Below are 13670 nucleotides of genomic sequence, written 5' to 3'. Positions count from 1 at the left end.
AAAGAAATATCTGACGACGGAGGAGTCACATTTTATCTTTTTGTAAGGGATTTTCATTGACCAGTATTCCAATGGTTGCATTTCACATGTGTTTTTCCATCTTAAGCCTTATTATTGCCTGGACTGATCTAAGTGGGCACTTTTCTGTTAAAAGATGGACAAGCACTGCTCTAACATGTTATGAAGTAGAAAAATAACCTTTTATATTACCACAATGCCAAATGGCTTGTTTTTTCCATTTCATAACTTGCATAGTAAAGTAATAAATATGAATGTGAATTCTGCATTGTGTCATTTTTACTGTTCTATTTTAGTCCTCCCACCCTGATGTTTTATTTAGCATCAGTGCAAAATTGCCTTTATTACCATACACGCAGGAAGGGCAGTATTTAAATAATGTGTCATTACATGTGTTACGCTGTTTCACTCTGCTTTTTCTAAGATATATTTAAAATATTAGTCTTGTTGTCTCGCTATAATTGTTTAATAAGAAGAGAAAAAAGTTAAATAAGGAGAGATAAAGACAAACCGTGGAAATATATTATTGGACCAAAGCTAAAATATTACAAAAAAATAAATAAATAAAGGTGGGGTTTGCAGGAACATGCTGTCTAATTATAATATTAATTTTATTCACTGTTACATGAATTATTGTTACTCTAAATTAACTGGAAAAAAAATAATTAACTGAGCTATTTTCTAAAAGCACATAAATACCGAGTCTTTTTTTGTTTTTGTTTTTTTTACAAAGAACTCTGTTATTAACATTCTGGGGCGCTCCTCTCTCCGATGGGGGAGCCCTGCGGTACCGCACACTGTCGTGGTGGCGCCAGTGAGCACACACATTGCTCCGCTAAAGATGTGAAAATGGCGGAGCTACAAATGCTTCTGGAAGAGGAGATTCCAGCAGGTCGAAGCGCACTTCTAGACAGTTTCACCAACTTGGAAAGAGTTGCCGAATACTGCGAGAGTAATTATGTCCAGGTAAGATGTCAAATGTGTTTAAGAAAAGACTGTGTAGACGGACATCCCCGGCAGCGTCGGTGGGGCTGCTCGGCTAGCTGTTGCTAACGCTACCGATGTGGTTCAGATCCGGTTAGCTCTCCTAGCTGAAGCAATAGCAATCCAGTGTGGTATTTTCCCCAAGCATCTTTTAAAATACCAATTTGTTGCCGTTGTTCGCGTTTCGACTTCAAAAGCTTCCTTCTCGATGTTTTTGTTTTTCGATACGGAGTGTATAAGTGACTTGGGCATCCTACTATAGCTTAACACGTTAGCGAGCCAGCTAGCCTGCGAGCCAGCTGCTCGGTTTAAATGTCCAAACACACACTATAAAAATCAATTTTCCTGCTCAATGAGGGTGAACTCTCAGAGGGTGTAGTGAGGATGTGAAGCTAAACATTTATACTCATGCCCAGTAAAGCAAATGCACGATTTTGCGAGGCAACACTGCGACTAGTTTATGACATCTCCATTATACACTGAAGTTACGCATTCTGTTAGCAGCAATTGCTAATTTATGGGTGCACAGTTATGATTAATTCATATGCTGAAGTGAAGGGGGCAATTTGTTGCATCGCTGACGTGAATAGAAGTTGCTCTCTGTGTGTGTGGTTTGTGATATCCTGCATTTCCCCTTTTTGCAGCACTTTAAATCATCTGATTTGTGTCAAGTCTGCGATCTGTCATCACAGAGAGTGACGTTTGGGATCACAGTGTTGGACAGAGGAGGGTTAGACAAGGTGTGATACTGAGATATTACGTCCACAGGAAACGGGGCAGATCAGGTTTGACAGGTGACAGAGGCAGCTGGAGGTTGTCAGATGCTGTCTGGCAGACTGCCTGGGATTTTTCATACCCGGCAAGCTTTGCCCAATTGCTGTCACATGGAGATTGCACAGTAACTGATCAGTTAGTCTCCATTGGGGATACATCACCTGGCTGTTTATCTGTGTACATGGAACTGTGAAGAACAATGGAGGTTTTACAGTTGGTTTGATGTATTCAGCTGGAACTACAAGTGCATGAACTGTGGGCAGAAAAACATGTTATAATTATTTACAGTGTGTTAATCTAATGCACAATACATTCATAGTTTGTCTATTAAAGAAATATAATTGTTTTATTTTCTTACCCCAAAAGGCTGGTTCCCTTTATTATCGTGTCATCAATCTATTAGCAGTGGAGCTGATACACACGCACGCCATAAAACCTGTTTGTCCTCATACTCAGACGTTGTTGCACCCTCCACACTCTTGTCAGTGGTGTGACTTGTTTGTGCGCCCTGTTTCTTGAAGGCACGTGTCTCAGATGTTGACTCCTGATTCTCATGCATCATCTTTCCATTACATTCGGCAGCTCAATGTATTTTCAGCCTATTGTTGTAGACTGGCCTTTTGTTGGAGTAGAAAATCAATTTCAAACACCATTCATGACCTAAATGCTGCTGCGAGGTCCGAGTGTGCGATCTGTCTCTTCAGCATGAGTCGGTTTCATGGTTTTGGTTATTACCATGGGCTGGCATGGGTATCATCTCCTAGTCCTTTTTATGGACACTAGCCCACTGCTACATGTGGTGCCAGCCTCGACAAAACACTTACTGCTGCATTTACACTTTGATGCTGATGTGCCTGCCTACGCTGTGCCCGTGGCCAAACCAAGCCGCCCCAGAAGACTCTTTGACTTTGCCTGCAGCTAGATCACCTGCTGCTGTCTAAGTTTACTCTCTCCCTCATTACAGTGTCTTTTCAGCAGCAGAGAAACAGACATCCAGGTTTTCTTCAACTAACTCACAGCGTTGTGTCACTGATGGTCAGAACGTTTTTTTAAAGATGAAGCGTCACGACTCTTTTCTCCTCCAGTCTCCAGACAAACAGAGGGCGCTGGAGGAGACGAAGAACTACACCACCCAGTCTCTGGCCAGCGTAGCCTACCTGATCAACACTCTGGCCAACAATGTCCTGCAGATGCTGGACATCCAAGCGTCGCAGCTCCGCCGTATGGAGTCTTCCATCAACCACATCTCTCAGGTGACAAGATGATTATTTTCACATGACAAAAGATGATCGAATGTTCCTTAAAAGTGCTTGACGAGTCCCAATGACCAACGTCTTGTCCCTTAGACGGTGGACATCCACAAAGAGAAGGTGGCCAGACGGGGAGATCGGCATCCTCACCACCAACAAGAACACGTCCCGCACACACAAGATCATCGCCCCAGCCAATCCCGAGAGGCCTGTGCGCTACATCCGCAAACCCATCGATTACAGCATGCTGGACGACATGGGCCATGGGGTCAAGGTGCGCTTTCTCTTCAGACACACAGTAGTTTTCGCGACTTACTAGTTTTTGGGCTGAAAGAATAAGATCACACGCTTCATCATATGAAGGTTTCACACGCTAGAAGAGAACTTTGGCTGTTCATGGGATCGGACTGTTTGCTGCAGAAAATGTGACTGGGGGGGACTTTTGGAGGGCAAATACTCATTATTGGGTTACACTGGCAAGTAATGCAGGAGGAAATCAATGAGCGATGCTCTCAGCAGGGTTAGAAATGGATGTCTATGAATATGTATACGTCTGTGTTGGTTTGGGAAAGCTTCTTGAACAGGGACCAGTTTGTTCTGCCAAAATCACAGCTCTACTTCCAAAGGTCTGAAAGAAGGAATTGTAACACTGAACACTTTTGTTTTCCTGAATCTCTCTGACTTTATGTAGCAGCATGCACGCCTCACTGTTTCTCTCCTCCATCACACACACTAATCCGGTCATTTCTTCTCTTTGTCTTTTCCTGCTTGCCCTCGTTTTAATCTCTGTAATCAATCCATAGTGGTTGCAAAGGTTTAAGGTAAGATTTTCAAAATAAGAGTCTCACTGGAGGGTGATGTCTGAATGAGACGTTGTTGTGATTTGCAGTGGGAGTTAAAAAGGAATAGTTCGACATTTTGGGAACGCTCGCACAGAAATTAACCCTTATGTGTTGTTGGGGCCTTTTTCGGCCACTCAGGGTTTTTTTAGTGTCATAACTTTTGCTGTGTTCCAGCAAATGGAATGATTTTTGGTGAAAGACCTTATTTTTACACATATTTTGGAAATATGCTTTGAAAATTTTCACTACATCAAAAATACACCCCGGACACACTGACTATACACACGTGTTGTTATGGCTGAAAAAAGCCACTACAAAAGAACAGCTGTAAAAATATATCAGATCAATATTTTTTTCAACTTTTTTTGCATAAATCTGTTAATCAACTTCAGTCCTGATCAAAACTATTAAATGTTTAAAAAAAATTCTAGGATTTAACTCTTTAAATGCCAGTTTCATAAGTGATGGCACTGATTTGAGCGAAAAAATCACACAAAATGACTTGTTTTCAATACTAAACGTTGTTGTAACCTGGATATTTTTTACCTGCTATCACAGTCTTACATGTGTCAAAGATTAGTAACATTGACTTTGATGCATCATTAGTTTTTTTTGCAGCATCAGATTTAAACTTTTTGTTACACTCGTGTTGTTATGATCAGGACTGAAGTTGATTAACAGATTTATGCAAAAAAAGTTGAAAAAAATGATTGATTTTTGAAAAAAATATTGATCTGATATATTTTTACAGCTGTTCTTTTGTAGTGGCTTTTTTCAGCCATAACAACACGTACGCGTAGTGTTTTCTAACAGTGCACAAGGGTTAAGATCAAGTCTCACTTTAAAAAGCCCGTCCACTTGGAAGATTCCAAGATTCCAACAAAAGTTGCAGCAGTTCAGCGGTCTGGACATAAGACGTGTCAATATGGTGTCCCAAAATGTCAGACTAATCCTTTAAGTTGACTCCCCCCCACCCCCTCCTCTCCCTTGAAATGCCACCGACCCATTGACCATGTCTGTCCTCATAGGCCAGCGCTCAGAACATGAAAGCAGGAGGAGGCGGGCTCCCTCGCACCAACCCCCCCACACAGAAGCCCCCCAGTCCACCTATGATGGGGAAAGGAACTCTTGGGTATGTAACCTTTGCTGGCAACTCTGAGGAGTGTGTGCAGCTGAAACGCACCAGGCTCCTCAGTACTTGCCCACTCCACAAGGGGCGTGTCTGTGTCTCGTTCAGGTCTCCATTGTAGATTTTGTGAGAACAATTCATAAATTGTCGTGTTCCAGCAGTTAGGAAGAATAAAGATACACAAATGCATCTGTATGGATGTGACCACACCATATTTACTCTATTTGCATAACACACACACACACACAGATTGTGAAATGGAATCTGCATTTTGGCCATTCCAACACTCAGGTCACAGTCAGCTGGTGCAGAAGTCCGTGACACAAAGTCGTAAACTTGTTTCTTGAATTGTTGATGATGATGTTTTAGAGCTGAGCATCTCCTGTAAACTGCTGTAAAATTTAACGTCACTACAACAATTCAACAGCAGCCCGGCCGTGTTTGAAATAGCTCATTACTCATACAGTGAAGACTGAGAGCGTTGGGATGTTTTCTGTTCTGTGTCTGACTGTTAAATGTGTCTCTTACTCCGCAGGGGACTCTAGTAAATGTTGTGTTCTTGTCTCTCTTGGGGACCGTCCTGGGCGTCAAGTGTTGTTTGTGTGTGTGTGTGTCCCCTTCTCCACAACCCTCTAAACTGTCCGCCTCTCAAGTGTGTGAGTGACGGTGTGCGCTGGACCCCTCGCAATGACTGTCAGAGGTGTTTGTGTCTCCGTCCCCCTCGAGATGCATGACGATCAACCATAGCTCCCATGATGCACTTCTCAGCTGCAGTCTGTGGCTCCAGGCGCACATCTCAGTTTGACTTTATTGTGTTCTCTGTAATTCAGCCGCCTATTTAATTTATGTTTCTTATTCAAAATATACTTTGTGTGTGTGACCCAGCCTGCCCACTTCTCGCTGCCCCATATTCCTCACAGCAACATTTTGCCATGACAACCGTGCTCAGAGATGGGTCACCCGACTGTCAGATGGGACATTTACACGCTTGGTCCCAGTTATTAAGATCTCATTTTTCTTTCCCCTGTTTGAGGAACTCAGGTTGGTTGGGGGGGGGGGGTGTTGTTACAACAGATAAAAGATTTCTTAGCTTGTAGCGGTGTAAATCATCTGTTTCCTGGCGATACGATCTAATTCCTTTTAGAGACCTGCAATCGATATGGGACAGTATAAAGTCGATTTCAAAGAATCAAAGAAAACAAATGTAAACATGACTAAATAATTATCATTAAGTAACTTCTGTCCATTGTGAAGAATATCAGATAAGTTTCCTTTAAACATATTTAATGTTTAGTGAAAGAGTTTGGTGGAAAACTGTGTGTGAAAGACATTTCAAAGTAAAGGCTTGTCATCTGATGGATATAGGTCAATAGTCAGTTTTCATCGATTCGATTGGATCACTGCTTGACCAACCAAGATATGGAGACCGATGGTAAACCAGCCACATAGCAACGTGTTGCACCTCTTGGTCCAAAAGGGGGCAGTAGATCACCTCTAAACTGGTGTGTGAACGGCTAGAAAAAAGTAAGACATACAGCAAAGGGCTCACTGGTTTCTTGAAATAACTCTGTCACGTGGAGTCTAAATTAAAGGAATCGACTTGTGAATGAAATCTTTCCAGTAGAAGGAAGTTATGGATCCTTCCGTCACATTGAACCTGTGGAGTCAACCCCGACATTCCCAGCCCCATTTTTTAAGTTTGCACTTGTGTGTTTTTTTTCTTTTTGTTTTTTTTTTACACTCTCCTCCCCCCTCCCCCACAATTCTCTGTGGATTGCCCCACCCCCTCCACCTCCTTTCCTCCTCGACTCCTGACCCCTCTCGCAGGCGCCACTCCCCCTATAGGACGCTTGAGCCAGTGCGTCCGCCTGTTGTCCCTAACGACTACGTCTCGAGCCCGACGCGCAACATGGCGCACCCCCAGCAGAGCCCAGCACGCACTGCATCCGTTAATCAGAGGAACCGCACGTACAGGTACCCCCCCCCCCGCCAGTTCCCAGCATGCCTCTGTACACCTCTGAAAAACAGCCCCCTTTTCTTCTTCTCCTCTGTACATCACACCTCCCTCTGAGACGGCTTCTCCTGGAAAGAATCGTCACTTTTGCCCTTTTTCCACAATACGGTTCGAGCATGACTCGACTTTTTGTGCGTTTTGTTCGTTTCTCTTCTCGTCTCTTCCTCCTTTAACACCAGAAAGTAGCACGTCAGCCGGGTTTTGTCTGTGACAAAAATCCACAAAGCGCGTTCACCATCTCCTCCGTTGTTTTCGAACGCCGCCGTTGCCGCGACGACCCCACCTCATGTCAAGGACCTGTGATGGACACGGACGTACCATACCGAGTGGAGTCAAGTCGAGCTGGAACTGTGTAGTGGAAAAGCGGCATTGAACTCCCTCCTCCTTTTTTTTACTTCTCTGACCTTCCTCCACTTGTAGCTCTCGGCACATTATCCAGAGACCCCCCCCCACCCCCCCTCCTCCCCAGCTGAAATGAGGGCAAGGTACAAATTCACAGCTTTATTTAGCACAGTGAGACACACTCCTGTGCTAATACAGATCAAATACCGTCCTGTCAAACAGGGACGACGCTCTTAAACCAAGAGGCGTTCACAGACCCTCTGTACATACACAACGTGCTCAGGTCTCCGACTCTGCTCTCTGCACCGCTCCATCCATCCTGTCCCATGTCTCAATGCTGCTTTTCTTGTCTTCGTCCTTGTCTCACCTCCGTCACCTGTGGTCACGTGTGTCCGCCTTGGCTTCCAGCTGCTTCTTTTGTCGCTGTCGCACGGTCATTTCAAAGGCTTCGCAGCTCATGCAAACACATCGACGCTCTTCAGGGACTCATTAGGACGGCACCAACGACGCTTTGAGTAGTTTCGGGCCAGCTGCATTCACCAAGAACAAAAAAAACAAAAGGTTTTGAGTTTGTCAGCTGCTGATGGTGGTGGATTTATGCTTCTGTGTCTGTCTGTGTCGCTCTGCGTTGAATGGTGCCGCCGTCTTCCTGTTTGTTTGTCTTCAAGCCATAGCTATGACAGTCAACAAATCATTTTACGGCAGCAACTACAAGAAGATGGGTGTTATTTTCTGCTCCCTTTTTTTGGTCCAAAATGGCAAAGCGCAAGTCACATGACTCAGATGTTGTGGTGGAGGTCAGAGTAGCCGTGACACCTAGTTAACGCAGGTACGCCGCCGGTTTGACGCAGAAGCATCAATCAGGCACAGGAGGCTACACGAGGAACCGTGATCGAGACGATATAACCCCAAAACGCGCGGACCCCCCCCACCACCACCGGGGCAGTTTAGTCTGTATTCAGAGGTGAATGGTGAGGTGATGGATGGAGTGTTCTGACATCTCTGCCGCCAGCAGTGGGAGTAGCGGAGGCAGCCACCCCAGCAGCAGTCGCAGCAGCAGCCGAGAGAACAGCGGCAGCGGCAGCGTGGGCGTTCCCATCGCTGTGCCGACCCCAGCCCCGCCCACCGCCTTCCCAGGTAAAGCCTCTTCTGTCCCAGTCTGTCGTCAGATCCGTCCATTTGCCTGAAACTAACCTACTATTGTCGGTTACTCTCACCGGATCTACTCGTACCCACCGCCCCCTCCCCTCACTTTTCTCCTTTTCCACTCGTACCCACACACCCCCTCGCCCTCCCCAGCCCCATCCAACCCAATTAAGCCCAACACTGCCACCACCACTGGCCCCCCTGTCTCCGCCCTAGACGGCCCCCCACCCTCCTCCAACCCCTCTATAGAGATCCCGCCTGTTCCCCCCACCCCCCTCCCCAGCTCCCTGCCTCTGCAGCCCCCACTGGCACAGGCCCCCGCTGCTTACGGCAACCCTGCACAAGGTGAGTGTCCCCCCTCCCCATCCTGTACTCCCCGTCCATCCCACCCCCCCCGACCGTGCACCGCACACGCACGTCATCCCTCAGGACGTTCGACCCCATCATCGGTCCATGTTCCATGTCACCAGTGATAAAATCCATCTCATCTCACCGTGACACACAACAACTCCACTGTTCTTCCACTACGACTCAACTTGACTCGCTCTTGGCACTAGACACGTCGTTTTCCATGTCTGGGTCCCCCCCCAGACCCCCCCCCCACGTACTGACCAATCAGACGTGCTCACATCAACCAAGGTCCCACAGAGAGCAGCAGGTACCTGGTACTATCCTGAACTGAAACCCAAAAAGAGTCGAGTTTGTCGAACTGGAACTGCCATGATGTTGATGATGATGATGATGACGACGAAGGCGTCAGCGGTGTTGTGATCATCATACATGAGCTGTGCTGTGAACTGCTTCTTGTGGAGTCACTTATTTCCCGTCAGTTCTTTTTTTCCCCCCGCTCGCTGCTGCTTTTTTTTGTGTGTGTGTGTGTGTGTTTTTTTACCATTTCCACAAAATAAATGGGTGTGATGCTTTGAAGCAGATGCCAGTTTTACATTCATCATGACGTGCAGGAGAAAATACATCCTGTGTTCAGAATCATTTTAAGTTCAGTTAGTCTGCATACGCATGTGATGCCACATTGTGGGATCATAACGCGTTCAAATTCTACATGATTTATAAAAGAAAAATGAATAGACTCATTTTGTAGAAAAAATCAAATCAATCCTCCTTATGGGCATCCTCCACCTGTTCTTAACACCTCTGCTGCCCCCTGGTGGCGTCTCCCCCCAGGTGCACCTCAGTTCTACAGCATGAACCGGCCAGCGCAGCCAGTCCAGAACCCCCCCGTGGGGCGGCTCCCTCCCGTACCGACGACCCTCGTCCGTCACCGGTCAGCCCAACATGCCGCACAACCAGAACCAGCTCAATGGTGGACCCCACTTCGCCCAGAGCCAAGGTGGTGTGTGTGTGTGTGTGTGGTGTGTGTGTGTGTGTGTGTGTGTGTGTGTGTGTGTGTGTGTGTGTGTGTGTGTGTGTGTGTGTGTGTGTGTGTGTGTGTGTGTGTGTGTGTGTGTGTGTGTGTGTGTGTGTGTGTGTGTGTGTGTCAGTCCGGTGACACAGTTCTGAAGTGACCTTCCAGTTCGTTGTTGCTGACTGGTAATGAGACGCACCAGCGCCACCTTCTGGTCATTTCAGTCTTTCTATAATCCTCCACTGTCTCTTTCTATCCTGCTTTTCTTCAATCAGTGTCTTCGTTACTCATATGTGACTCAAGTGTCCGTCCAGGTTTCAGAGGGAGCTGAGCGGGAACTGTGGAGTGGAAAAGCCTTAGCATTAGCTTTAGCATTAGCTCTAGCATGAGCTTTCGTACCCCCTCACCGTGGGCGATGCGTCGACGCTGACCCATCGATAGGATTCAGAACTATAAATCAGGGGCCTCTGTTTTCGTTTCTTCACCCCTCACGTTCTCATTTTTTTTGCTGTGTGTCTTTCCCACTCGATCACATGCCCCCCCCCCCCCCCACCCTCCCCACACACACACACTCTCTCTCTCTCTCCCGTTGGTGGCAGCAGCCCCGCTCGCGCCCCCTCCCCCCTCCATGCAGATCACCCCTCAGCTGCCTCTGATGGGCTTTGTGGCCCGTGTTCAGGAGACTAGTAAGTGGCTTTTAGCTCCTTTTCTCCCTCTGCATGACCACCGGTAAAAGACCCCCCCCCACCCCCACCCCACCCCATCTGATGAGCCTCCAACATTAACCAGCCTGTTGATGAAAAAACAGGAGCTTCAAACTTCCTGTTTGCACCTTGAGCCGTGCCAGTAGCCAATGTGCCCCCCCACCATGACACGTATGACCCAGTGTGCATGCGCCAGCTGTTTTCACCGCTGTTGACTCGACGGATTAGACGTGAACGTTACAGACTGATAATGTTGGTGGTCGAGGAACATGTGTGAACGACGATGCATGTTTGTGTGTTTGTGTCTCCAGCATGTTCCACGATTGTCATCCATGTTGGATCCGTGTCCCTCTGAGTTTTCGTGTTTAAATAAAAGCATGCCCCCCCTGTGACCAATTCACAGTAAACGATTCCTTCCCCGCTTCAGATTTGCTCATTTTTTTTATTTTTCAACCCACCACCAGTTTCAGATGTGCCACCCCCTCCTCCGCCTGCCGAGGAGCCAGTGTTCGAGGAACCCACACCCCCCCCCCTCCCCCACCGGAGGACTACGAGGACGAGGAGGATGAAGAGGAGTCGGCGGTGGTCGAGTACAGCGACCCGTACGCAGAGGAGGACCCGCCATGGGCTCCTCGCAGCTACATGGAGAAAGGTGCGTTTGTTTTGCTCATCCACGTCTCTTGTTTGGACCCTTATCTTAACCCTCAGAGGTCCACGTGCACGCCGGCACATTTCTGTTGATAGCGTTGTTCTAGTTCAGCGGAGGAAAGCACAGTTGCACAGTTCATAGCCGGCCAATAAGGAAGGTGGAACCCTCTGGAATTCACTGTACGTGAAAGTAAGCAAAGAGCATTCTAGAATCACCGAGAACCCGCCTCTTTGCATAGTTCATCCCTGGAAAACATTGTGGTGAAATATATTGTTGAAAGAAAAAAAAGTAAGTAATATGAATCATGACTCAGCAGAATTTGAATTGATCTCTTCAACGTAGAAATGACAAACATTTATGCTACGAAAAAAAAAGAAGATGCCCTTTGACCTCAGGGGGTTAATAAGTCATAAACACTCCTCCCTCTTCACATCTCTGCAGTCGTGGCCATCTACGACTACTCCCGCGACAAAGAGGACGAACTGTCATTCCAGGAGGGCGCCATCATCTACGTGATCAAGAAGAACGACGACGGCTGGTACGAGGGCGTGATGAACGGCACCACGGGCCTGTTCCCCGGCAACTACGTCGAGTCCATCATGCACTACGCTGACTGAACAATGGAGCCGATGATGGAAGGAGAGGGGGGGGGAGGAGGAGGAGGAGTAGGAGTCAAAGACTTTGATCAGAGCACGATCACCTCTGGGTGAGGACAGACGACAGGAAGCAAGTTTCTCTCGACAGCCGCCGTTAAAAGCCACTAAAATTTTTTTTTTTCCTCTGACACACAGATTTTGTTCATTTCAACCAGTTTGCCCCAATATTTATTTTGAAGGACTCGCGTACAAAGTCACAGATTATAACTCTACAGCCTCTGGGTGGGGGTGGGGAGGAGGGGTGGGGCACAGATAAGCACATCGATCGTGGAAGGTGAAGAAGTTAATTTGAGCATCTTCGCCGTTGAAGTTCTTTGAGTGTTTTGTTTTTTTCTGGTCTGGTGAAGGAATCCACATGCAGCCGACCTGGATTTTGAGGTAGTCCTGGTCCATTGGAGGGGGGGTTTGTTTGGGGCTTTGTTTCCTCAAAGGGGTGGGGGGCAGATATTCTGCTGATTAATGTCTGAGATCTGGTGGGGTTTTTTCCATCGTGCCATACTGACGTGTGCGTTTGGTTCCTTTGCAATAAATTGGGTGTCGTTGAACTGCACTTTTTTTTCCCCCATTTCCAATCAATCAAAAAGCACATTACTGTAGTGAAGCGGTGTCGAAAAGAAGAACTACTATACATGTGAGATGTGAGTATCATTTCCTCCGATCAAGATGTATTGAATAGAAAAAGAAGCCAGCTAACGTCCCGTTGTCCGGTGGCTGTTTGCGGGCCGAGGGCTCCGTGCTCCAACTCGCGTCAGAATCTTTATTTTCTATTTAAAAAAGAAAAAGAGGGAAAAAAAGAACTAAGTGGGTCTGTGTGTGAGTCTTGCATGCCATAGTTCTTATCTGTACTGGTGTCCCTACGTGGCAAGATCACCCGTTTCGGAAAGAAGAAGAAAAGAAAATTTAAAAAGTGAGCAGCCCAGCGTCATCCAAAGAGACTGTACAGCTTCTCTCTGACCTGATGGGGGAGGGGGGGCAGAAGATGGCGAGAGGGAGGAGGGAGGAGGGAGGGAGGGGGGAGGGAGCGGTGGCGTCCGGCCAGCATTCTTCTCCCTCCTCCTCCTCCTCGGTGTCGTAGCCGTGATGGAAGTAAACTGTGTGAAGTTGCTAGTGAATCCTGCAGCCAGAGAGAAGACGACAGGCGGTCTGCAGGGTTCACGGCGCCCCCCCCCCAGCCCGCCCCTCCCTTCCTGAGACGTCAAGTCCAAGTCCATAATGCCATTGTGTTGCACAGTTAAAGTTGAATTGCAGAAGTATCATATTTGTAAAATCATGAGATCAATAAAGTTCAGATTTATTGCTGTAGCGCTGGTTGGCGTCGTAATTCACCTTCATCCTGTCGACAGACGTGTTGTTTGAGTTCAGCAGCTGGAAGTAAAGGCAGCTCATCCAAAGATGAAGACGTATGGAAAGATGCTGATGACGCACTCACCTGAGCTGTAAGGACACAGTAAACTGTTGTTTTCAACTTCTGCGAAGTTGTTGGGTTTTTTTCTTTTACTTTTTTTGCATGAATGAATGAAAATCACACAGGTTACATCTTGGGGGGGGGGGTACGAAAGGCAGAATTTGTGTCACCTGAACATCTCAAGTTTGTTTCCATTTTCATGTAGTTTTTATTGTGATTTTACAAGTGTAAAATTGGAAAACTACTGAAAAAAACACAATATTCGACTATTAAAGCTTTTCTTATACTGTAACTTAAAAAAATAAAAGCAGTGATGTTATTGCAATAATAGCAATAATACGTTTTATAGCCCATAAATGTAATTTATCTATAACTGTGTCCGTATATATATATA

General features: G+C 46.7%; 1 protein-coding gene across 1 annotated transcript; it reads left to right on the top strand.

Annotated features, from left to right (window-relative positions):
- Positions 1-867: 867 nt before the first annotated feature.
- On the top strand, positions 868-11832 carry LOC144742063 (abl interactor 2-like). Its single transcript, XM_078624565.1, is given in 14 exon segments — positions 868-984; positions 2862-3029; positions 3123-3158; positions 3160-3300; positions 3830-3847; positions 4897-5000; positions 6825-6971; positions 8366-8490; positions 9682-9716; positions 9718-9847; positions 10465-10548; positions 11031-11083; positions 11086-11218; positions 11657-11832. Coding segments are annotated over 14 exon segments (1467 nt in total).
- Positions 11833-13670: the final 1838 nt, after the last annotated feature.

The sequence above is a fragment of the Lampetra planeri genome, unplaced genomic scaffold (assembly GCF_965212315.1).
Source record: "Lampetra planeri unplaced genomic scaffold, kcLamPlan1.2.h2 scaffold_842, whole genome shotgun sequence".
NCBI classification, from domain to species: Eukaryota; Metazoa; Chordata; class Hyperoartia; order Petromyzontiformes; family Petromyzontidae; genus Lampetra; species Lampetra planeri.
The sequence above is the reverse complement of the archived record's forward strand: the minus strand, read 5'-3'. Positions and strand labels throughout refer to the sequence as shown.